Here is a 27,154-nt window from a genome sequence, read left to right on the forward strand (position 1 = left end):
CAAAAAACCAAAACAACAAAAAAAAACCATATCCTTGATAAGTCTGTTCCTCCTTACTTGAAATATTTTCTTTCACTCTCTTTCAACTAGGATATAGAACTTTTGCATTCCTTCTCCTGAAACTTCCTCTCTCATGGTAATGAATCAGAGAACTCATTCTTAAGTTCTATTCCAGTGGGGTCTTTGAGTATGTACTCTATCAGTTCAGTGCCTTCCCACCTCGTAGGCACATTTACTTAACTTGTTTATTCTGGAAAGTTTTCAATCTCCAGAAATAATACTACAAAGAACTCTTATATGTGCCTGTCCCCTAGATTCAGCAATTGTCAACAATTTGCCACTTTTGATTCTCTGCCATTTGAAAATAAATTCAACTATCATTATGCTTCAGTACTAAATATGTATCTGGTTTTTGTTTTTTTGAGACAGGGTCTGTTTGGGTCATACAGGCTGGAGTGCAGTGGCGCAATCACAGCTCACTGCAACTTCCGCCTCCAGAGCTCAGGAAATCCTCCCACCTGACCCCAATCAGTGTGCAGAGTAGCTGGGACTACAGGTGCATGCCACTACACCCAGCTAATTTTGCCTCGGCCTCCCAAAGTGCTGGGATTACAGGCATGAGCCATCGTACTCTGCTGCATGTACCTTCCAGGGGCATTTTCGTACCATATGCCACTAAACTGGGTTTCACACATACATCACTAAACACAATATCACACACACATGACACAATAGTGTCACACAGATATCTCATGCATCTCTAATCACAACACCATCATCACACTCAAGGAAATTAACAATAATTCCAAAATTTATCCATATTAAATTTCCCCAAAATATCTTGTATACATTTTTCTTTACGCAGGACACAATCCAGGTCATTGCATTAAATTTGATGTTATGTCTCTTTTAATCTAGAACAATCCCTCCACCTTTTTTTTTTCTATAGATGTTGATTTTTTCTTCTTTTAAGAATCTAGTAGGCCGGGCACAGTGGCTCACACCTGTAATCCCAGCACTTTGGGAGGCTGAGGCCGGTGGATCACCTAGGCTCAGGAGTTCAAGACCAGCCTGGCCAACATGGGGAAACCCCATCTCTACAAAAATACAAAAATTTAGCTGGGTGTGGTGGTGCACACCTGTAATCCCAGCTACTGGAGAGGTTGAGACAGGAGAATCGCTTGAACCCAGGAGGCAGAGGTTGCAGTGAGCCAAGATCATGCCACTGCACTCCATCTTGAAAAACAAAAAAAACAAAAAAGAATCTAGTCTACTTGTCCTACCCAATATTTCACATTCTGGGTTTGTCGAGTTATTTCCTCATGATAAAATTTAGGTTAAACATATTTAGCAAGGATACTACATAAATGACTCCAGGATAACCACATAGATCACATAAACAGACACATGAAATTAGGTCATTTCACTATTGGTGATGTTAAATTTGAAAACTTGACTACGATGGTAATGGCATGTCTCCATTTTAAAGTTTTTTTTTCCCTTTTTAATTGGCAAGTAACCTGAGGAATGATAACTTCAGAACATATGAATCTCCTCTTTTCTAACAATCATGCATATTTAATATAAGGTACACATTACATTTTCATATAAATTAATGTTACTCTTTCACATAAATTAGTATATATGTATTTGTCTTTCACATAAATATGAATCATGAAATTAACTTTTATATGTGGACTTTCCACTATGTGTGGATATTATGGTATACAGTTGACACATATATATACATATTATTCTTCAGTGTTGGATAATTGATCCATGTTATATGCTTTGTAGAAAATCTTAAATATTTTATGGGATGATTTCAAATACAACCATTTTTTTATTTCGTTCCTGGGTTTTCAGTTTAGCCCTGAAGAAAATATAACACCACTGTTAACAGATACACATTCTCAAGTTGTTGAAATTCTCCGTCATGCCCAGTGTTCTATCCTAAGCACTAATGGGGCAAAATCACCTATCATTGGAGAGAATGATGGGATTCTTTATTGTGTACATTATGATCTGCCATGGAGCCAGGACCATTGTGGTGAAACAACTCGTTATGCTTTTGGTTGATGGCAAACTGTCCTGCCTTATGAGACTTTAAGGAATTGGGTATCCTGGAGAGCTTATGTGTGAAGGTCTTGTTGAATGATGGTGGGCTTTTGCCAAAAATGGATGAGAAGCTTTTTGTACCAGCAGCCAGTTTCTAGAGTCAGTTTGTATCAGTTTGGGTACAGTCAGGAAACAGAAACTCAAAGGAATGTTTTATTTTTGAAACGGAGTCTTGCTCTGTTGCCCAGCCTGGAGTACAGGGGTGAGATCTTGGCTAACTGCAATCTCTGCCTCTTGGGTTCAAGTGATTCTCATGCCTCAGTCTCCCAACTAGCTGGGACTCTTATAGGCACCTGACATCAGGCACGGCTAACTTCTGTATTTTTAGTAGAGACAGGGTTTCGCCATGTTGGTCAGGCTGGTCTCAAACTCCTGACCTCAGGTGATCCACCCACCTCAGCCTCCCGAAGTGTTGGGATTACAGGCATGAGTCACTGTGCCCAGCAAAAGGAATTTAAACAGAATTATGATATAAAGAATTACTATTATTTATTTTTTTTTGGGGGGGGGAAGGCAGGAAGGGAGGAAAGAAGGACGGTAGGGAGGAAGGAAGGGATGACGGAAGGAAGGAAGGGAGGAAGCGGGGAGGGAGGGAGGGAGGGAGGGAAGGGAAGGAAGGAAATCAAGCAATGAGAGAGACATTGCCAACCTGGATCTAGAGGTTTACAAGTTGATTTCTTTTTTTTTGAGAGAAGGAAAATAAAAAAAAATAAGTAAAGGAGAGGAAGAAAGAGGAAGAAAAAGAGGGAGAGTAAATGGAAAAATTGCTTTATTTTGAAAAAAATTGGGTGTTAATAATGGCCAATCAATGTTTCATTTAAACTTATGGGTAGTTGTGATGTGGTATTGACAAGAATGTATATTTTGTGTATTTGAAGTGGAGAGCTCTATAAATATTTATTAAGTTTACTTGTTCAGGATCTGAGTTCGAGTCCTTGATATCCTTATTAATTTTCTGTCTCATTGAATCTAAGTCTCGTATCTGGGTGTTAGGATCATTAGCTCTTATTGTTGCATTGATCCTTTTATCACTATATCTTTGTTGCTTTAAAAATCTATTTTATCCAATATGAGAATTGCAACTCCTGCTTTTTATTTATTTATTTATTTTTGCTCTCCATTTGGTTGGTAAATCTTTCTCCATCCCTTTGTTTTGAGTGTTTGTGTATCCTTGCATGTGAAACAGGTCTGGATGTAACATGCCATTGGGTTTTGGCTGTGTCTTTTGATTGGGGGATTTAGTCAATTTAAATTTAGGGTTACTGCCATTTGATGTTGACTGGCTGTTTTATCCATTCGTTGGTGTAAATTCTTCTTTATGTTGGTGCTCTTTACTTTTTGCTGTATTTTTAGAAAGGCTAATACTGGTTGTTTCTTTCTGTGTGTAATGCTTCTTTCAGAAGCTCTTGTAAAGCAGGCCTGGTGGTAATAAAATCTCTGAGTTCTTGCTTGTTCATAAAAGATTTTATTTTTCCTTCAGTTGTGAAGCTTAGTTGCTGGATATGAAATTCTGGGCTGAAGGTTCTGTTCTTTGAGGATGTTGAATATTGGCCCCCACTCTCTTCTGGCTTGTAGAGTTTCTGCCGAGAGATCTGCGGTAAGTCTGATAGGCTTGCCTTTGTGGGTAACCTGACCTTTCTCTCTGGCTGCCCTTAGTATTTTCTCCTTCGTTTCAACTCTGGGGAATCTAACGATTATGTGCCTTGGGGTTGCTCTTCTTGAGGAATATCTTTGTGGTGTTCTCTGTATTACCTGGGGTTGAATGTTGACCTGCTTTGCTAGTTTAGGAAAATTTTCCTGAATAATATCCTGAAGGGTATTTTCCAGCTTGGATTCATTCTCTCCGTCGCATTCAGGTACACCTATCAAACGTAAATTCGGTCTTTTCACATAGTCTCACATTTCTTGGAGACTTTGCTCATTCCTTTTTATCCTTTTTTCTATAATCTTTTCTTCACGTTTTATTTCATTAAGTTGGACTTTGACCTCTGATATCCCTTCTTCTGCTTGAACAATTCGAGTGTTTAAACCTGTGCATACTTCTCGGAGTTCCTGTATTGTACTCTTCAGTTCCATTAATTCACTCATACTCCTCTCTAAGTTGTCTATTCTCAATAGGATTTCATCAAACCTTTTTTCAAAGTTCCTAGTTTCTTTACGTTGGGCTACAACATGGACTTTTAACTCACCGACGTTTGTTATTATCCATGCCTTGAAGAGTGATTCTGTCATCAGGATGCGCTCGTTCTCCATCAAGCCTTGTTCCATTGTTGATGTGGAACTGTGATCATCTTTAGAGGGAGAGGCGTTCTGACTTTGAGTATTCTCAGCTTTTTTACGCTGGTTTCTTCCCATCATTGTAAATTTATCCTCCTGTCGTCTTTGAAATTACCAACTTTCAGATTAGGTCTCTTGAGTGGACGTCCAGGTTGTTAGTTCCCAGGGCCAGAGCAGCAGCGTTAAAACTAATGGTGCTTTTCTGCCCAGGATTCTCCTGTCTGGCTTCCTTCTTGTGTCCGTAGGCGACTCTGCCTTCCCAGGACGCCAAACCTCGGTCAGAAGGGGAACCAGTCCCGTTTACTCTGCGCCGAGTGCTGCCCCGCAGAGGTGCCATCACAGCCGCTGCTCCGGGCTCTGGTGTCCTGCTGGGGGCCCATGCGGGTCCTTCGAACCTGTTTACTCTGCTCCGAGAGCTGCCGCGCTAAGGTGCCGGTGGAACCGCTGCGCCGGCCACGAGAGTCGCCCTGGCCACCCGTGTGTTTCCTCCACTGGGGGATCTTCTGCTCCGTGAGCGACCAGAATTTGTCTGAAAGTGTGGCGTCCTCTAGTTCTCTGCGCCTTCCCTGAGAGCTGCAATCTCGGGATGTTAGCGATCGGCCATCTTGGATCGTTCTCCAAGAACTACTATTATTATTATATTTTTTCGGGATGGAGTTTTGCTGTTGTTACCCAGACTGGAGTGCAATGGCACAATCTCGGCTCACCACAACCTCCACCTTCTGGGTTCAAGCAATTCTCTTGCCTCAGCCTCCCGAGTAGCTGGGACTACAGATGCGCACCACCATGCCCAGCTAATTTTTGTATTTTTAGTAGAGACGGGGTTTCACCTTGTTGACCGGGATGGTCTCGATCTCTTGACCTCGTGATCCACCCGCCTCAGCCTCCCAAAGCGCTGGGATTATAGACGTGAGCCACTGTGCCCGGCCGATATAAAGAATTATTAAGCAATTAGAGCTGAGGGAGAGTACCCAGGAGAGAAACATACTTGGAAGGAAGTCTTTCCCAAGGGTAAGTTTCAAACCTCATTGAAGATGTAGTTGTAGCTCACTGGGATGCTGGGGAAGTGTGTTTCCAGATACTCAAAGGGAGTTGGGGTAGCACTGTAGGCCTTAAGCCTGAGAGGCATGGCATCCACATCAAGATGGCTACAGGAAATAACTCCCCTCTGCACAAGCAAGCTATGGCTGATGGCCAGGATGCAGTGGAGTTTGGGTGCCACTGTGAGCATGAGGTCTGGAGCACATGGTCTCTCATGAGAAGGGCCTCAGCAAGGTAGTCCTCCAGGCCCAGGCCAGGTATGCAAGATCTCCAAGAGACTGCATGCTCTGGAGCACAGCTGGCGCTGAGCATCACTCAGTATTCTCACATAAACACATCTGCCACCGATGGACCATGAAGCAACAACAAGGAAAAGCAAAATGCTGCAACCAGAGCCAGGAAGACCCCCTTCCTCCTTCAATGTCTCTCTTTAATGTCCAGGCCTTCTACTGACAAAGCTTAATATCGCACTCACTGTAAAGGAGAAATGCTTCAGGTTGTCCACTTTCACAGAGCTAGTACTGAAAGGTTAATTTGGAGCTGAGAGGCAATAAATTGATAACTGACATAGTCTAACCCTTTGGCTACTAAGTTTCTACGCATTTTTTTACATAGAAATTGAGCTCCGTTACAATAATGAAACAATTCCATTTCTACCTAGCAAGGTACAGCTATCCAAATGAGAAGATGGGCTGGGTAAGGTGGCTCATGCCTGTAATCCCAACATTTTGGGAGGCCAAGGCAGGAGGATCGTTTGAGCCCAGGAGTTGGAGACCAGCTGGGAAACAAAGCAAAATCCCACTTCTTTTTTTCTTTTTGACTCAGAGTCTCTGTTGCCCAGGCTGGAGTGCAGTGGCGCAATCTTGGCGCACCACAACGTCCGCCTCCCCAGTTTAAGCAATTCTTGTGCCTCGGTCACCTGAGTAGCTGGGATTACAGGCATGGACCACCACTCCCAACTAATTTTTGTATTTTTTAGTAGAGACGGGTTTCACCATGTTGGCCATGCTGGTCTCGAACTCCTGACCTCAGGTGATCTGGCGGCCTCGGCTTCCCAAAGTGCTGGGATTACAGACATGAGCCTGGCCTGATTTTTTAATATTAACCTTATATCCCATGATCAAGCTGGGCACCATGGCTCATGCCTATAATCCCAGCACTTTGGGAGGCCGAGGCAGGTGAATCACCTGAGGTTAGGAGTTCAAGACCAGCCTGGCCAATGTGATGAAACCCCATCTCTACTAAAAATACAAAAATTAGCTGGGGTGTGGCCGTGTGCACCTGTAATCCCAGCTACTTGGGAGGCTGATGCAGGAGAATCATTTGAAGCCGGAGGCAGAGGTTGCCGTGAGCCGAGATTGTGCCATTGCACTCCAGCCTGGGTGACAGAGCAAGACTCTGTCTCAAAAAAAAAAAAAAAGAAGTTGTTGATCAGACACAAAACTAGGGGGATGCCATCATGGTGGAGAAAGCATTCTGTAAATCCATAGTTGTGATGCTGGCAGAAGCATTATGTGCAGGAAAAATAAAATCTATTATCCAGAATATCTGTCCATACTTGTAAGAATGAATCTCTGTCTCATCCATGACAGAACAGGCCCAATATAATTGGCCTTCTACCAGGTGGCTGGCTCGTTCCAAAAGGGAATGCTACTATATCATGGACTTAATGCTGGTCTCTGCTGTTGACAAAAATTAAGGGAAAAGACTGTGCCAGCTGATTACGTCCCTTTTATTAAGGAAGAAAATGTTTTCAAATACCCATTACCCCCAAATATTTTTGCTTATATCTTACTGGCCAGATTTATGACACATGGTTGTGCTCACATGGAAGGCAGACAGGCAAAGAGATAAGAGGATGCACAACTTGTCCTTTTATAACAGCATTAATCCCACCCGTGAGTGTGGAGCTCTCATGGCCTAATCACCTTGTAAAGGTTCCACCTCTTAATACTGTTGTTATAATGGCAACTAAATTTCAACATGAGTTTTGGAGAGGATAAATATTCAAACCATAGCAATAATCAAAGATTCCCAAGAAAGTAGGATAACATTTACATCCTTAAGGAAAATTTCAAGCCCAGCTATACAAGTCTTTGTATAGATACAAGTCCTTCCTATAGCACTTGCATGTCCCCAAAGACTAAAGACCAGTGTCTCAACTAGGAGAGTGCAGAAGATAATTTTTTATTTAGAGGTGATGCTCTTCCACCTCTAACACTGAAGGTATCAGTTACAACAGGGGACATGGTTGTCATCTGCTACAAGCTCCACCTCCTCCTCTATCCACCTTACCTTCGTTATTTTGCTTATTTATTTATTTTATTTTTTTGAGACAGAGTCTTGCTCTGTTGCCCAGGCCAGAGTGGTGATCATGACTCACTGCAGCCCCAACCTCCTGGGCTCAAGTGATCCTCCCACCTCAGCCTCCCAAATAGCTGGGACTACAAGTGTGTGCCATAACGTCCACCAAATTTTTAAAAAAATTTTTGTAGACACAGGATCTCACTATGTTGCCCAGGCTGGTCTTGAACTCCTGGGCTCAGTCTTCCCACCCTGGCTTCCCAAAGTGTTGGGGTGATAGGCATGAGCCACCATGCCCAGCCCACTTCATTATTCTGACTTAAAGATCAGATAGGCTCAGATGCCTCAGATTTCAAAGAACACTTGTGGGTTATTCTCTACCGTCAGTAACTTATTTCTTGAAGGGATATCCAGACATAGCAGAAATCAAGCTTGGGTTCTGGACACCAGGAGATCTTAGAAAGTTATTGTCCACGATGTGATAAGAAAGTAATATTTCACAAAGGTTCAGAAGCTAATCTAACAAATGTTTATGTGACTTGGGCCTTTCTAATGCATGACAAGATATTACCAATGTTAAAAACCAACTCTGAAATAGGGCACCAGTCACAGCATAGCCCTTTGCCAAGCTAATTTATAGAGACTATATTGGAAGTATTTATAAAATGGCTGTTTATGTTGCTGTCAGTTATTAAATTTAGTTAGCGGAGAAACAGCAGCTTATTATATGTTAACACTAAAATCTCTTTAGGACACAGTCATTAGTTATGCCCCAGAAGCAGCTATAGAGGCTTTGCCTTGGCTTTTGTGCTGGCAATCTGCCCAAAGCCTAGTGCAGCTGACATTCATCTGTGTTCATACATATATTTCCATCACTTATCAAGCTATGAAAAATGAAACAACTGAGACTGAATTGACAGGTCTAAAATTAAGAATTTTCATGAATTTCATATCCCCTATACTACCTAACCAATCCAATCCTTAGTATTTATCCCAGAGAAATGAAAACATACATCTATACAAAGAATTTTTACACAGATGTTCATGGTGGCCTTATTTGTTAACAGCCCCCAAACTGGAAACAACACAGCTATTCATTAACAGGTGACTGTGGTACCATTATTTAGTAATGAAACCTATTTAATGAAATTATGGACGAAAACTTCCAAAGTCTAACAAGCGATTCAGACATCCAGACACAGAAGGACTGCAATATAAAAGAGAGAAAATGCAAGAAGTTTTTCTCCATGGCACAATTACATTCACATTCTTTCAAGTCAAAGATAAAGAGTGAATCCTAAAAAGGAAAAAAGCATCTAGTCACCTATAAAAGAAACCCCATTAAGACTAATAGAGGATTTGTAAGCAGAAACCTTACAGGCCAAAAGAAAAAAAAAAATGAGATGATATATTTAAAGTGCTAAAAGAAAAAAAAACTAGCCAAGAATTCTACATCTAGCAAAATTATCCTTTATAAATGGAGAAATAGTCCTTTCTAGACAAGAAAATGCTAAGGAAGTTTTTTACCACTAGACTGGTCTTACAAGAAAAGCTGAAGGCTGGGTGCAGTGGCTCACGCTTCTAATCCCAGCAGTATGGGAGGCCAAGGCGGATGGATCACTTGATGCCAGGAGTTCAAGACCAGCCTGTCCAACATGGTAAAAGCCCTCTCTACTAAAAATACAAAAATTAGCTTGGTGTGATGGTATGTGCCTGTAATCCCAGCTACTCAGGAGGTTGGGGCATGAGAATCACTTGAACCTGGGAGGCAGAGGTTGCATTGATCTGAGATGGATCCACTACACTCCAGCCTGGGCAGCAGAGTGAAACTGTCTGAGAAAAGACCAAAAATAAATAAATAAATAAGAAAGAAAAGCTCAAGGGGATCCTAAACCTCGAAGCAAAAGGATAACACTATAACACCATCATGAAAATAAGTGAAACATTGTCAGCTCCGCTTTTCGGGGTTGAGTATCAACAGTTGAGGAGCTCAAGCCCAGGACAATGGTGTGCATTCCTTGTATTGTCATTCCAGTTCTGCTCTGGATCTACAAAAAATTCCTGGAGCCATACATATACCCTCTGATTTCCCCCTTCGTTGGTCATATATGGCCTAAAAAAGCTGTACAAGAAACCAATGATACAAACAAAGGCAAAGTAGACTGTAAGGGTGCAGACATGAATGGATTGCCAACAAAAGGACCAACAGAGATCTCTGAAAAAAAAAAAAAGAAAGACTAAAGCAATTTCCTAAAGGACCTCATCATTTAAAAAATGGACCTGATAATATGAAGCATGTTCCTTGTAACTGTCTTTGACCTTTTTATCTGAGACCGGAATTCAGGACAGAAGTCTAGATACTTACCGCATACTAATCAGGAAATACATAATATCTGTATTTAAAATGTAGTTAGTTATATTTAATGACCTCATTCCTAAGTTTCTTTTTCATTAATGTAGCTTTCATTTCTGTTGTTGTTGTTTTAATAATATGATGAAATAGAAAGTCTGTAACAGTAGACACTATGTTACTAAATCAGCACTTTAAAATCTTTGGTTCTCTATCATTCATTCATATGAATTTGACTGCGGTTTGCTGTAATTTGTTTCGGCTCTTCTAATGTGAGTGGAGTACAGTTTTATTGTGAAACTGTGCAGGGAAACTGTGCAGGGAAATGAAGGTAGAATTTTGGGAGGTAATAATGATGTGAAACGTAAAGATATAATAATTACTGTCCAATACAGTAGAGCAGCTTGTCCATAAATGTAGTAATTCCCACTTATTGCTCTGAGGAAGATAAAAAAAAAAAAAGACAGGGAAAAGGGGGTAACTTCTTTGAAAAATGAAACATCTTTTACAAATACATCAAATGTAATTATAAGATTTTAATCCTTACTACATTTCTTCTGTTCCTACAAATGTATTAAACATTCAGTTTAACTGGTAAAAAAAAAAAAAAAAAAAAAAGAAGTGAAACTATAAAACTCACTGTTAAAGCAAACACATAAAGGACACACATGGTATTATTACAGAAATTTACCAAGCCACATGATACAAAAACAATATATATATATACATATATAATATATATAATTATTATATATATATTAAACTTGTTTATATATATGTATATAACAAAAAAGCCTGGGCATGGTGGTTTAAATCTCTAATCCCAGCACTTTGGATCCAGGGAAAGGAAGATCATTAGAGCCCAGGAGTTCAATACCAGCCTGAGCAACATAGTGAGAACTTACGGAGACCAGATCATCTGCTTGCTGACATAAGATCAGTAAAACACCTTTAGACCTCAGATTCAAGTTTACTTGGAGGTACTTTACGTCAACCAATAGGCTCAGCCAGTCTTACTGGGATGAGAGGCCAAAAGAGAAATCTTAGGTTGTCCTTATGGACCTTGAGTGGCATTTTACATTTCTCTGTTGACTCCAAAGCTATGTAAAGAAAGGGGCAGAGGACTTAAGGCATATAAAGTACAGGGCAAATAAAAAAAAAATTAAAAAGAAAATCACAGAGAAAAACAACAGTTTAGACAAAGAAACAATGTCTTGCAAGTATTTATACATATACATTTGTGTGGCTACATGAAATGTGAAAACTATTTTTTAAAAAAGGTTTATATGCTGGGCGCGGTGGCTCAGGCCTGTAATCCTAGCACTTTGGGAAGCCGAGGTGGGTGGATCACCTGAGGTCAGGAGTTCGAGACCAGCCTGGCCAACATGGTAAAAACCCCATCTCCATTAAAAATACAACAACAACAAAAAATCAGCTGGGAATGGCGGAGTGTGCCTGTGTTCAGCTGTGCTCAGCCTCAGAGACTGAGGCAGAAGAATCACTTGAACCTGGGAGGCGGAGGTTGCAGTGAGCCAAGATCCTATTACTGCACTCCAGCCTGGGTGACAGAGTGAGATTTGGTCTCAAAAAAAAATTACATATATATTTATTTATTTATATAAATAAATACATATAAATATTGGGTATGTTGGGAAAACTGGATTTAGTATAAAACCTATTTAAGGAGGCAGTATGAAATGATAATACTCATTTAGATATTTCAGTTTTGGTAAATTGTAATTGTTTTCATTAAAGTCAGTCCCTGCTGTTGATGACAAGTCATCAGTCTTCAAAAATACCTAGCAACAATCAAAATTGGTAGTCATGGTTGTACTTCACAACTTTAGTTTGAGATTTACCTTTGTGAAATCAACTTCAAATAAACATAGTTAATGTTCAATCATAAAAGCTAAAGATCCCTTTTGACAAACATCCCCTATTTTTATCTTTTTATTATTTTTATTTTTGTTTTGAGACGGAGTTTCGCTCATTACGCAGACTGGAATGCAATGGCATGATCTCAGCTCACCGCAACCTCCACCTCCTGGGTTCAAGCAATTCTCCTGCCTCAGCCTCCCGAGTAGCTGGGACTACAGGTGCACACCCCCATGCCCAGCTAATTTTTGTATTTTTAGTAGAGACAGGATTTCACCTCATTGACCAGGATGGTCTTTATCTCTTGACCTCGTGACCCACCCGCCTTGGCCTCCCAAAGTGCTGGGATTATAGGCAAGAGCCACCGCGCCCAGCCTATTATTTTTATTTTTTTGAGATAAAGTCCTGCTGGGTTTTCCAGGCTGGAGTGCAGTGGCACGATCTCGGCTCACTGCAACCTCTGCCCTCCACGTTTAACCGATTCTCCAGCCTCAGCCTCCTGAGTAGCTGGGATTACAGGCACGTGCCACCACACCTGGCCATTTTTGTATTTTTAGTAGAGGTGGGGTTTCACCATATTATAGGCCAGGCTGGTCTTGAACTCCTGACCTCAAGTAATCCACCTGCCTCAGCTTCCCAAAGTGCTTGGGCATGAGTGACTGCACCCAGCCTATCTCCTTTTTATTTATAATTATTATTTTTGATACAGGGCCTTACTCTGTCACCCAAGTTGGAGTACAATGGTGTGATCCCGGGTTCAAGCAATTCCCTGCCTCAGCCTCCTGAGTAGCTGGGATTACAGGCCCCTGCCACCACAACCAGCTAAATTTTTATATTTTTAGTAGAGATGGGGTTTCACCATGTTGCCAGGTTGGTCTTGAATTCCTGACCTCAGGTGATCCACCCACCTCGGCCTCCCAAAGTGCTGGGATTACAGGCTTGAGCCACCATGCCCGGCCCCATCTCCTTTTTAAAAAGGCAATAGCAGCTTTCTGTATTATATATCAAATAATATTGTAGAGATGGCATAATAAAAACATGACTTCTGTAAGAGTTGGTTCATGTATTATGACAGAGAATGTGACTCTTCAAGAGGAACTCTATTACTTGTGCTCAGGGTCTAAGATCATCAACATTTCCAATCAAAACTGGATAGGCTGTGTAAGTCAAGAGTTGTAAAAATAATAAGGTCTCTAGGTTAAGACCAACACACTTTTACACAATTGCTTATGGCCACCTCAGGAAATAAATGATTTCTCATTTCAAAATATTGTAATAATTAACAATGATATTCATGCCTATGCTGGTTGCATGGAAAATTACAGGGCAAGAAAACAAATATTGCAAAGTCATTTTCTCAGGAAAAATCCTAATCTCTCCACAGTGATTCTAAATATATTGGTAATTAGTTAGCTATGAATCTAACAAATTTGCTGTCTATACTAGCTATACTAAGAGGACAGGCACCATGAATAGTAGACCATGATGCCCTAAGCTAGTAAATAAAAACACATTTCATTTGTTATACTGCCATCTGATTTTCAAATTTTTAATAATTTACTTGAATCTAAAATATCAGTTGAAAGGGGTCCAATTTCAGAAATGTTAAAATATAAAAAAACAGCATCATAGAGTTGATAAAATGTGCTAACTTATTATATAATAAACAGGAGTATTCTAATTATTAATTTTCTAGAGATATTTTTCATAAAATAGTTGAGCATCTGATAAGGCATATGAATTCATTTATTAACATTTCTTTCTATGAGCACAGTCTTCCCCTGGCCTGTTCTAGAAAACAACTAGGAAAACATTATTACAACCAAACATTCATATAATCATTGTGTATCATTAGCTTTTAATATTTATTTTATATGCTACCAGTCTTTTTTAAGGCATAAAAATTACAAGCAAAGCTAAAGGCTCCTTTTAATCAACATCCCCAAATTCAATCTCCAGAGACAATGCTGTCAATAATTTGGTATGTATTCTTCTATTCTATTTTAAATAGTTTTAAATACACTTTTCAATAATAGAAACAGTCACTTTATAAATGATTTCATTTCAATTTACATATTATTACACAGTGTGTTTCATTTGTATTTTTTTCACTCAACATTGTTTTAATTATCAATGTTACAAATACGGATCTGGTTCACTGCTTTTAAGTGCTGTATGCTGTTCTACCATTTGAACATACCATATTTTATTCATCGGTTACCCCACTGATTAATATTTAGGTTTTCATTACAGATATGTATTTATATATTTTTTTTCTAAAGAGATGGGGTCTTACTGTTTCCCAGCTGGCCGTAAACTCCTGGGCTCAAGTTATCTTCCTCTATCAGCCTCCCACGTAGCTGGGATTATAGGCATGTGCCGCTGCACTGGCTATACATACATACATATATTTTATATATATTTCTTATGCATTATTTGTGACTTTCTATAGGATGTATAACTAGAATTGGAATTGCACAGTCCTTTTGTCTTTAAAAAAAAAACGTGCTCCCTCAATGTCATAGGTAGTATCGTCTACTTTCTCCCAATGGTTTCACAGTTTGGCTTTTCAAATTCCAGTATTTAAGTCCTTTAGAATATTGATTTTTTTGGCTGGGCACAGTGGCTCAAGCCTGTAAACCCAGCACTTTGGGAGGTCAAAAAGGGCAGATCACTTGAGGTCAGGAGTTTGATACCAGCCTGGCCAACATGATAAAACCCTGTCTCTACTAAAAATACAACAACAACAACAAATTAGCCCAGTGTGTGGTGCGAGTCTATAGTCCCAGCTGCTGGGGAGGCTGAGGCATAAGAATCGCTCAAACCCAGGAGGCAGAGGCTGCAGTTAGCTGAGATCATGACACTGTACTCCAGCCTGGGCTACAAAGTGAGACTGCCTAAAAGAAAAAAAAAAAGAATATTGATTTTTTAATATGTCATAAGGTTATATGTAATTTTAATTTTTCAATATGAAGAGTCAAATATTCCCAACAATTTTATTGATGAGGTCATCACTTCCCTACTAATTCATGATGACAAGTCTAACATACACCAAGTTCACATATATTCATCAGTCTGCTTCTGGGTAGCCTATTCTTTAAAAACTGCTTATTTACCTATTAATGTACTAATAGCACACATTTTTAAATGACTGTAACTTTATATCATACAGCGAGGGTGTTTCCTCTGTTCTTCTTCAAAATTGTCTCAGCAATCCATACAGTTCTATTTTACATGAATTTATAGTCATTTTGGAAAGATCCTAGAAAATTCTGAGTAGATTTTGTTTGGAACTGCATTCAGTCTACAGATTTTTAGAATTGAGGTTTTTATAATTTGGGGTTTTTCCATCTATGCATAAATGGAGTATTTCCATTTATTCCAGTCTTACATCTTTTAACAAAATATTACAATTTTTCCACAAATTTTTTTTTTGAGCTTATACTAAGATATTTTAAGTAAAACATGGGTTGGATTTAAGAGACCTTCTTTCATTTAATACATGTGGCGTTTCTCACCTGTATGACCTCTCTTATGCATAGAAAGGGATGCTCTTTGAGAGAAGGCTTTCCCACATTCATTACATTCAAAGGGTTTCTCACCAGTATGACTTCTCATATGGATAATAAGTAATGAGCACTGAGAAAAGGCTTTCCCACATTTATTGCATTCATAGGGTTTCTCCCCTGTATGACTTCTCACATGAAGAGTGAGGGATGAGATTCGAGAGAAGGCTTTACTACATTCATTACATTTGAATGGTTTCTCTCCAGTATGAATTTTTTCATGCTCTAGAAGATTTTGTCTCTGACTGAAAGCTTTCCCACACTGATTACAATGATAAGGTTTCTCTCCAGTATGAATTTTCTCATGTTCAGTGAGGTTTGATTTCTGACTAAAGGCTTTTCCACATACTGTACATGCATAGGGTTTCTCACCCGTATGAATTCTCTGGTGTCGAATGAGGTTTGACATCTGAATAAAAGCTTTCCCACATTCACTGCATTCATAAGGTTTCTCTCCAGTATGAATTTTCTGATGTGTAATGAGATTTTCTTTCCTGCTGAAGGCTTTTCCACATTCCTTACATTCATAGGGTTTCTCAGCTGTATGATTTCGCATATGTACGGTAAGGGATGAACTTTGAGAGAAGGCTTTCCCACATTCACTACATACATAGGGTTTCTCACCAGTGTGACTTCTCATATGTATAATAAATACTGAGCATTGAGAGAAAGCTTTTCCACATTTATTACATTTATAAGGTTTCTCCCCTGTGTGACTTCTCATATGTAGCGTAACAGATGACATTCGAGAAAAAGCTCTACCACATTCATTACATGCATAAGGTTTCTCCCCAGTATGAATTTTCTCATGCTCAATAAGATTTTGCTTCTGGCTGAAGCATTTCCCACATTCCTTACATTCATAGGGTTTCTCTCCAGTGTGAATTCGCTCATGTTCAATGAGATTTGATTTCTGACTGAAGGCTTTCCAACAATCCTTACATGCATACGGTTTCTCCCCAGTATGAATTCTCTGGTGTCTAATAAGGTTTGACATCTGAATGAAAGCTTTTCCACATTCATTACACTTGTATGGTTTTTCCCCAGTATGAATTTTCTGATGTGTAATAAGATTTTCCTTCCTACTGAAGGCTTTTCCACATTCTTTACATTTGTAAGGTTTCTCTCCAACATGAATTCGCTCATGTCTAATGAGATCAAATTTATGACTAAAGTCTTGTCCACACTGATTACACTTAAAGGAGGTTACAACATAGGATGTATAATGATAAAATGGTTTCCCAAACTCATTACATCCATACTGTTTCTCTCTTACACAGCCTTTCTCATATCTGAGTAAGTCTAAATTATGTTCCAAACCCTTATCAAATGAATCACATTCACAGAAGCTTTGTCTTGAAGTAACAATGCTTGAACTCAGAGGAAATATTTTTGCAACTTTTTTACATTCAATGGCTTTTTCCTTAATCAGAATTTTCTTGGAGATGGATGTGACTTTCCTCACAAGTGTTTCCTGTTGCTTCTTGATCTGTTCATCGACTTCCCAAACTTCTAAAATGGAGGACCAAAAATTGTTACTTGTGAATTATTCTACCACTATACTATTAATAACATATCAGAAATTGGCTAATGTGGGGTTTAATCTTTGCTGTTGGCCTAGTCATCCAATACAAAAGAAAGCTAAGAGTAAAGCTCCTAGTTCCTAAGGTTTGAGAAGTTAACTACTACATAAAACATACGGAGACACAAACTGACATCTGTAGGTCCAAACAACTTTGACTAAGTTTTAGAGTGTCCATATACAGTGCAGAAATCAGCAAAAAGAACAGAATAATTAAAATGAAAGAGTGAACACAAAAATGACTGACAGGAAGTCAAATGGCTAAGTAATAAAATAAACACTTGTGATTAAACACACTGGCCTGAATGCATGCACTTATTTTTCCTCCTTCCTAAAAATCCATTAAAAATGACAGTGAAAGAATAAATGGTTAAATCCATAAGAAAAAGGAGACAATGAGTCTAAAAAGGGTGAACAAAAGATTTCAACAAAATACTGCAGGATGAGAAGGATATAGGGAACCATAAACTAGCAGAACCATAAAGTATCATGAAGATGCAAATGACAAGAAGTGACAAAGTGATTTGGCCAAGTATCACTGGAAAGGCTCAAGAACTGGAAAATCCAGGCACTCAAATGGTAGGGATAAACAAGCACGAGGCAAGGACGTTCCCTTGCATTACTGCTTTTCAACATTGTACTAGAAGTCTGACCTAATGCAATAACAAGGAAACAAAAGCTATACAGATTAGGAAGAATAAAATAAAACAAGAACTGTCTTTGTTCACAGAAGATGTGATCATCTATTTAGAAAATCTGGAAAAAAAAAAAAAAAAAACAACTAACAAAAACCCCCTGCGGGAATTAGTAAGTCAAAGGCTGACAAGTTTGCAGAGCAACAGGAACTCTTACTCATTGTTGGTGGGACTGCAAAATGGTACAGCCACTTTGGAAGACAGTTTGGCAGTTTCTTACAAAACTAGACATATTATTACCATATCATTTAGCAATCATGCGTGGTATTGACCCCAATAAGTTGAAAACATATGTCCATACAAAAAACCTGCACATGGACATTTACAGCAGCTTTATTCCTAATTGCTAACACTTGGAAGATTCCCTTTACTAGGTGAATGGATAAACTGTGGTACATCTAGACACTGAAATATTCATCAATGCAAAAAACAGATGTGCTATCAAGTCATAAAGAGACACAGAGGAACCTTAAATGCATGCTGCTAAGTGAAAGAAGCACATTGGAAAAGGCCACCTAATATATGATTCCAAACAAACTTAAAAAGGCAAAATTATGACTAGTAAAGATATCAGTGGTTGCCGGAGATTATGGGAGAGAAGGAATAAATAGGAGGAAGAGGAGTTTTAGGGCAATGAAAGTATTCTGTACGATACTATAATGGGTCTGAGTCATTATACATATATCAAAACCCATAGAATGTATAACATCAGGAGTGGCCCTAACGTAAATTACAGACTTTGGGTAATAATAATGTATATAATGATAATAATGAGCTGGGCGCGGTGGCTCAAGCCTGTAATCCCAGCACTTTGGGAGGCTGAGGCGGGTGGATCACGAGGTCAAGAGATCGAGACCATCCTGGTCACCATGGTGAAAGCCCGTCTCTATTAAAAATACAAAAAAATCAACTGGGCATGGTGGTGCGTGCCTGTAATCCCAGCTACTCAGGAGGCTGAGGCAGGAGAATTGCCTGAACCCAAGAGGCGGAGGTTGCGGTGAGCCGAGATTGCGCCATTGCACTCCAGCCTGGGTAACAAGAATGAAACTCCATCTCCAAAAAAAAAAAAAAAATAATAATAATAATAATAATGGAGGTTCATTGATTGTAACAAATATACCACTGTGGTGCTAGATGTTGGTAGTGGGGAAAACTGTGTGTGTGCTGGGGCAGTGGGTATCTATACACTTTTTACTTTTTATTTTTTTAAGACGGAGGCTTGCTCTGCTGCCCAGGCTGGAGTGCAGTGGCACGATCTCAGCTCACTGCAACCTCCCCCTCCCAGGTTCAAGCAATTCCCCTGCCTCAGCCTCCTGAGTAGCTGGGATTACAGTCACGCACCACCATGCCCCGCTAATTTTTTTTTTTTTTTGTATTTTAGTAGAGACGGGGTTTCACTATGTTGGCCAGAATGGTCTCAATCTCCTGACCTCGTCATCTGCCTGCCTTGGCCTCTCAAATGCTGCGATTACAGGCGTGAGCCACTGTACCCAGCCACTTTATACTCCCTTCCTTCCTTCCTTCCTTCCTTCCTTCCTTCCTTCCTTCCTTCCTTCCCTCCCTCCTTCCCTCCCTTCCTTCCTTCCCTCATTCCCTCCTTCCTTCCCTCCTTCCTCCCTCCCTCCCTTGCTCTCTCTCTCTCTCTCTTTCAAAATGGGGTTTTGCCATGTTGGTCAGGCTGTTCTTGAACTCCCGACCTCAGGTGATCCACCCGCCTTGGCCTCCAAAGTCCTTGGATTACAGGCATGAGCCACCACGCCCAGCCCACTTTATACTTTTTCATGAGCTCTATACAAAGCTCAGTTTTGTTGTGAACCTAAAATCAACCTAAAAGATGACGTTTGTTAATTTAAAAAACAAGATGCGGTGGTCTGCACCTGTATTCCCAGCTACTTGGAAGGCTTGCTAAAGCCCAGGAGTTTAAGCCAAGTCTGGGAAATATAGCAAGTCCTGATCACATACAAAAAGGGCGAGTGGGTAGGATAACAGTGGGACTAAAAAGAAGAGGATTAAAATCTGAATAAACAGCAGTTACACACCAAGGCAGATATCATGGATCTGATTAAGTAACATGTATTCTAATCTCCCACTATGCTTTTCCAATCTGTAAAGGCTGAGGCAGTTAAAACTACATTTCCTAGACATAACTGTATGTAGAGTTCCCATGTGATTTTGATTAGCTATATACTATAATATGAGTGAGATCTCCAATCCCTTTCTGTTATTTAGCTTCATGATTGCTGGCACGTACCTCCACATAGGAGATAAAAAGATTAAAAGGCACAATAGATGCTGGCATTTGGGTCCCCCCACAAAACTTCTAGGTTTAGGCCAGGCGTGGTGGCCCATGCCTGTAATCCCAGCACTTTGAGAGGCTGAGGTCAGGAATTCAAGACCAGCCTGGCCAACATGGTGAAACCCTGTCTCTACTAAAAATACAAAAATAAGCTGAGTGTGGTGGTACATGCCTGTAATCTCAGCTACACAGGAGGCTGAGGCAGGAAAACTGCTTGAACCTGGGAGGCAGAGGTTGCAGCAAGCTGAGATCGTGCCACTGCACTTCAGTCTGGGCAACAGAGCAAGATTCAAGTCTCCAAATAAACAAAAAACAAACAAACAAAAAGCTTCTAGGTTCTGATCCAACCATTCTACAGTAGTTAAAAAACATAAAAAGTTTCTTCTATCCTTTTTAAAATTTAGAATTTTAGAAGATCCTTAGAATTTCCCTTTTATCCCTTCATGCATCAAAATGAGGTAAAGTAATAAGAATGATGAATTTCTTATTTAAACAAACAATTTTGAGGGTGTCATTTAAATTAAAAATACATAGGAAGCAGAAAAATACGGCAAGTAGTAACTCTAGGAGTGACAGAAAGTTACATAAGTATAGGTACTGAAGAGTCATTTCTTGCCTCAGTAGTAAACAGTATGTCAACAATCATAAAGAAAGCGGTGACACTGAATTAGCTAAGAATTGTGATGTATCTATATTCCAAAAAAAAGGAAACGAGACATGATTGTGGTGTCACTACGAAACTTCATCTTCCATTTATATCCAGTTGATAAAAACTGACAAATTACCAAACAGCAGCATATTTAGGGAAGTCCAGGTTCTACGCTGTCCCTGAAACACTGATTCCTGCTTTGCTCTCTAGATAACTATTTTTATTAGTTCTTAGATTATTCTCTCATCATTTAAAAAAACATACAAACACATACACATATATATATACATCATATGTTTCGATACACACATATATCATATATACAGTTGGCCCTTGAACAATATGGGCATGGGGTGCCAGTCCTCCATATAATTGCAAATCTGTCTCTAACTTTTCAGTCTTCCAAAACTTAACTAGTAATAGCCTACTGGTGACCTGAGCCTTATTGATAAGATAGTTGCTTAACACATATTTTGTATATGTATTATATATTGCATTTTTACAATAAAATAATCTAGAGAAAATAAAACGTTATTACAAAAATCATAAGGAAAATACATTTATTATTCATTAAGGGGAAGTGGATCATCATAAACATCTTCATCCTCATCATCTTCACGTTGAGTAAGCTGAGGGGGAGGTTTGTCTTGCTGTCTTGGGGTGGTGGAGGCATAAGAAAATCAGCATATAAGTGGACCCATGCAGTTTAAACCATGTTTTCCGAGGGCCAACTGTATTTTTAATATATATTTTATGCACACACACACACTTCTCCCTCTTCCCATCCATTTGCACATAAAAGATAACATATTCTAAACACTGTTCTGTACACTGATTTTTTTTTTTCACTTACGGGTACTGAATGGAACCATGACTTCTCTAACTGTAACTTAAGAGTTTTGACATTAAAATCATGTATATATTTTACATATGAAAAAATTAACATTGGCCGGGTGCGGTGGCTCATGCCTATAATCCCAGCACTTTGGGAGGCCGACGCACGTGGATCACGAGGTCAAGAGATCAAGACCATCCTGGTCAACAAGGTAAAACCTTGTCTCTACTAAAAATAGAAAAATTAGCTGGGCATGGTGGTGCGCACCTGTAGTCCCAGCTACTTGGGAGGCTGAGGCAGGAGAATTGCTTGAACCCAGAAGGCGGAGGTTGCAGTGAGCCGAGATCGTGCCATTGCACTCCAGTCTGGGTAACAACAGTGAAACTCCGTCTCAAAAAAAAAAGAAAAAATAAAAATCATATCCAAAAAGATAAAATGCCAAAGCAATCCCTAAAAGTAGAAAAAAACTGAAACAAGTAAACCTACTTATCAAATGAGGACCATAATCACATAGAAAATTACTTCGAGTGACCTTAAACATAGTAGTTTGACTATATATCCCTATTAGAATATATTCTAAGGAAGAAAATCCCAAAGAAATTTTAAACTACATTTAGTTGTCTTTTTTTTTGAGATGGAGTTTCGCTCTTGTTACCCAGGCTGGAGCGCAATGTCGCGATCTCGGCTCACTGCAACCTCCACCTCCTGGGTTCAGGCAATTCTCCTGCCTCAGCCTCCTGAGTAGCTGGGATTATAGGCACGCGCCACCGTGCCCAGCTAATTTTTTATATTTTTAGTAGAGACGGGGTTTCACCATGTTGACCAGGATGGTCTCGATCTCTTGACCTCGTGATCCACCCGCCTCAGCCTCCCAAAGTGCTGTAATCCCAGGCTTGAGCCACTGCGCCTGGCCACATTTAGTTGTCTTTTTATTATTAGTAATATTAGTATTACTGTTAATTTGAAACTAATATATAAAGAAAGAAGATAGATCACTCAGTTTTACTCCCTAAGGGTCACTTGGCAAAGTCTGGAAGGTCTACAGACATTTTTGGTTTCCACAACTGGAAAGATGAGGGGGAGAAAAAGGGGTGGTGTTGCTGTTACCTAGTGAACAGAAGCAGAGGATTCTGCTAAATGCCCCACAACATACAAGGCAGTCCCCCAGAGCAAAGAATTCTTTGGCTCAAAATGTCAATAGTACCATGGGTGAGAAATATATATGAATTATAGAAATAATTAATATAAGAAGGAGCCAAGATTTTCAGCATAAAAGGACCCTGTACTTTTTTATTTTAATTGGATATATCAACATAAATTCATATTTTTTTCCTTTTTTTTTTTTTCCTTTTAAAAGATGCATTTTTTTCCTAGCTCTGTCCACTTAAAAGCTATGGAAGCAATAACTCAGTACTGAAGAGCAACTGTAATACCCAGATTGCAGTCTCCAATATAATCTGCTGCTAAAACAGGGAAAAGCTTTTAAAGAAATGGCTATTTCCATGTCTAGAGTGGGAAATTTACAGGATTAGTCGAAAATCCCTCTTGCTAAAGATGAGACAATTTGAATACTGATATATGGGCCTGGTGCGGTGGCTCAAGCCTGTAATCCCAGCACTTTGTGATGCCAAAGTAGGCTGATCACTTGAGACCAGGAGTTCAAGATCAGCCTGGCCAGCATGGCAAAACCCAATCTCTACTAAAAAACACAAAAATTACAGGTGGTGATACATACCTGTAATCCCAGCTACTTGGAAGGCTGAGGCACAAGATTTGCTTGAACCCAGGAGGTGGAGGTTGTAGTGAGCCTAGATGACACCACCGCTCTCCGGCCTGGGTGACAGAGCAAGACTCTGTCTCCAATATAATAATAATATATGAAAAACATGATTAATATGCATATAATATATTCTGATGCTCAAATTATATAAATTTATAATTATTTAACTGGACAAATTTTGGAAACCTCGAGGGCACCAATCATTATTCTAAAAGCTTTTAAAGAGAAAGAGTACTTGTTTTTCCTGGCCTGAGAAACTGTATTTCAGTGAAATCAAATAGTTAATGAGAGTTTTTCTTTATGGGAGAATTTCAGCTAATAAAAGTGAAAGATGCTCTAATAAAATAATGGATCTAGGCTATGATGGTCAATATGTGCTAAAATCCTTAAGTGAAAGGTTGATACAGACCACTGAAATATGAGAATTTGGACTGACAACACATGAATCTACTGATCAATCTCAATTATGTCTCTAAGTGGGACAAACTGACATAGATGCAATAGGATGAACACAACATCCCCTATGAAATATACCTGCCAAAGATCTGAACCTGCATCAAGTAAAGCCAGATTATAGAAAAAATGGGATGAAGCAGCATGTCAACCACCACCACAAGAAGGTTAAATGCCAAATCCAGAGTAATATATATCTAGAGCAGGGGCTGGCAAACTATACCCACAGCCTGTTTTTGTATAGCCGGTGAACTAAGAATGTGCAGATTTTATCTGAATCCTGATTCAAATAAACCAGCCATAAGCAACAGTCTTGAGACAATGAAATATATAACAGAGACTAAGTAGCAGATGATAGTAAGAAATTATTACCAATGTTGTTGGGTTAGAAATATTGCAGGATTTAAAAAAAAAATCTCTTGGCAATACATACAGTAGTATTTAAAACAAAATGTAAAGTAGTTCAGCAAAAAACCAAAACAACAAAACTGGATTGGGGGTAAGAGAGAAATAGAGTAAACACATCTAACAAAATGTCAGTAACTGTTGAAGCTGAGTGATAAACACATAAGGATTCCTTATATTCTCTCTCTCTAATGTTTGAAAATGACTACAAAAATATTTACAGAGTAGTATAAACATTTGTTTCAAAATATGTAGGTTGACAACAAAAGAAATAGTTAAAAAAATAAAAAATAATTGACTAAAGGAGGTGAAATGTGAGGTCAGAGCAGAGCATTGCTATAATTCGATATTTCTACTGGCTCTCTAAAACAAGTAATATATAGGCATACTTTGTAAAAACTAAAAATGCATATTAAAAAGAAAAGAAGTGGTAATAACAGCTACATTAGGTTAAGAGAAACAAATAATAACCCAAGTTCTCATTACTTTTGCTTAGTTAACTGTCACATGATCCTGACAAGTCTATCTTTTGTCCAGTCTGCATACCACAAGCAAATTAATTTTCATAAAGTTCAAATTCCTTTATTTCTATATTAACACACTTGAAGATTAGTCTGTCCAAACTAAACACAATCCAAAATTGGTAATAAATATGGAGAGAGCTCCAACTTTCCATCTAATTACATTTCATTTTTGTATGTGCTTAAAGAACAAGACATATTAGAAATAGGGAGGTCTGATTTTATTGAATAAAAAGAATGAAGCTCATCAGGAGGCAAGCAATCTTTGATTCCACCACAGTGTTCTAACAGGAGATACTATCATCTTATCCTATGTTCATTTCTATACACTGAAACTGTCTTTATATCAAACTCCATTGTGTTTTGACTTTTTTCTTTCATACTATCACCCAAAATGATAACATTCCAACATCATTAGTTCTATACTGGTTTTCCATGCCTCTGGAGTACTATCAACTGTGGATAACTTAAATTCAGATAACTAGATGTTTTTTAACCTTCATATTCTGTTATAAGCCCCTGCTTGTAATTGACCACTGTAACCATGCTGCCTCCATGCACAGGGCAAAACTATAGCTTCAGTGATTAAAGAGGAGAAAAATTAAACTAAATTGACAACAAAAGTTTGAAAATAAAAGACAGCAAAAAAAAAAAAAAAAAAAAAAAAGGGACATGAATGCTGGCAAAATTCAGAACTTTCTGACTCCACAATGGAAAACTCATCCTTGATTTCATTAATCCCTTACATTCCTCTCTCCTCCAATTAGGCCATGTTTCTAATTTTGCCCCACAAACAGACATGCTAATTTTACTTCTAAACATTTTGTTATGTTTTTTAGTTTTTAATAAGTCTATAGATCTTACAGGAAAATGGCTTCTCCCCAAGATGGAGGGCAGTGGCATGATCTCAGCTCACAGTAACCTCCATCTCCTGGGTTCAAGTAATTCTCTTGCCTCAGCCTCCCAAGTAGCTGGGACTACAGGCACACACCACCATGCCTAGCTAATTTTTTTTTTGTATTTTTAGTAGAGATGGGGTTTCACTATGTTGACCAGGCTGGTCTTGAATTCCTGACATCATGATCCATCCACCTCAGCCTCCCAAAGTGCTGGGATTACAGGCATGAGACACTGCATCCAAATACAGCCCTTCTCTTAAAACTTTTTTGGTGTTTTTTATCTGGTTTACTCATTTACTAAATAGATGCTTCACATGCAATTTAACATTCAATGCTAGCTCACTAGACAGAGACTATGCCCTGTTTTTCTAACTCTAGCCTGATTTCGTCCACATTTATTTTGAAAATCTATAGGTAAAATTTTAAAACAACCAAAAATAAGAAAAGTCTTCCCAAATATAGCTTTATATCAATTCGTGAATCATTAAGAAGAAGAATAGGCCGGGTGCAGTGGCTCACGCCTATAATCCCAGCACTTTGGGAGGCCGAGGCAGGTGGATCACGAGGTCAAGAGATCAAGACCATCCTGGTCAACATGGTGAAACCCTGTCTTTACTAAAACTACAAAAATTAGCCGGGCATGGTGGCATGCGCCTGTAGTCCCAGCTACTCGGGAGGCTGAGGCAGGAGAATTGCTTGAACCCAGGAGGCGGAGGTTGCGGTGAGCCAAGATCGCGCCATTGCACACCAGCCTGGGTAACAAGAGCGAAACTCCGTCTCAAAAAAAAAAAAAGAAGAAAAAGAAGAAAAGTTTTTCTTTCTCCAGGTGGACTAATAAACAAGTGGTAGACATCAAAATATGAAAATATATGTAAAACAGTATATGTTTTCAGACTCCAACCATGCTGGTAGACATGTAATAGAATGTTAGTCGAGTGATGGGCAAGACCAATGTAGGCTGGAAATGTTGAGGACCATTTACTATGAGATTAAACTTAAATAACTGCTAGAATTTAGGTAACAGCATTCATAATTAACAGCAGAGACATGAAGAGTTTCAAAATTCTGAAGGCATTAAAGATACATATTCCTATGCTGTCATTTCTAGAGTTAAATACCTATTAATACCATGAACACAGATATTGCATGAAGATACTCAGAGGAAAAAGAAGTCTACTGTAATTCAGAACTGCTTTGGGTGATGTTCAGTGAGAGATGAGAAAGGAGTCATGTAAAAGATATTTCATAAGCAGAAATAAACAATAAACCAGAACGAAGGAAGAATTTGAATCCTTTAGAGAAGCCCAAAGAAGAAAGACATTTCCAAGAAGAGTGAAATGGATCAAATACAGAATAGAAGATTTCCTATTTCAATTGGTAGAATTAAACATCTATCTCCTCTCCACTCTGCAAACATGGATAAGAAATAGAAAAAGAAAATACATCTTCTGGCCAGGCACAGTGGCTCATGCCTGTAATCCCAGCACTTTGGGAGGCTGAGGCAGGCA

At 39.0% G+C, this 27,154-nt stretch overlaps 1 protein-coding gene and 1 pseudogene across 5 annotated transcripts in view; one reads left to right on the plus strand and one right to left on the minus strand.

The window, feature by feature from the left end:
- The first annotated feature begins 9,715 nt into the window (after nucleotides 1–9,715).
- LOC100399779 (UPF0729 protein C18orf32 homolog pseudogene) lies at nucleotides 9,716–10,007 on the plus strand (annotated as a pseudogene).
- Nucleotides 10,008–13,693: 3,686 nt separating this feature from the next.
- The window catches only part of ZNF568 (zinc finger protein 568), a 33,397-nt gene continuing 19,936 nt past the window's right edge, over nucleotides 13,694–27,154 (minus strand). For all 5 annotated transcript variants that reach the window (XM_035287184.3, XM_035287183.3, XM_008987891.5 and 2 more), the window contains one exon: nucleotides 13,694–17,043. In XM_035287184.3, coding sequence (XP_035143075.1) covers nucleotides 15,461–17,043 — 1,583 coding nt within the window. In that variant the 3' untranslated portion in view covers nucleotides 13,694–15,460. The remainder of the gene's footprint in view (nucleotides 17,044–27,154) is intronic.

The sequence above is a fragment of the Callithrix jacchus genome, chromosome 22 (assembly GCF_049354715.1).
Source record: "Callithrix jacchus isolate 240 chromosome 22, calJac240_pri, whole genome shotgun sequence".
In the NCBI taxonomy this organism is placed as follows: Eukaryota; Metazoa; Chordata; class Mammalia; order Primates; family Cebidae; genus Callithrix; species Callithrix jacchus.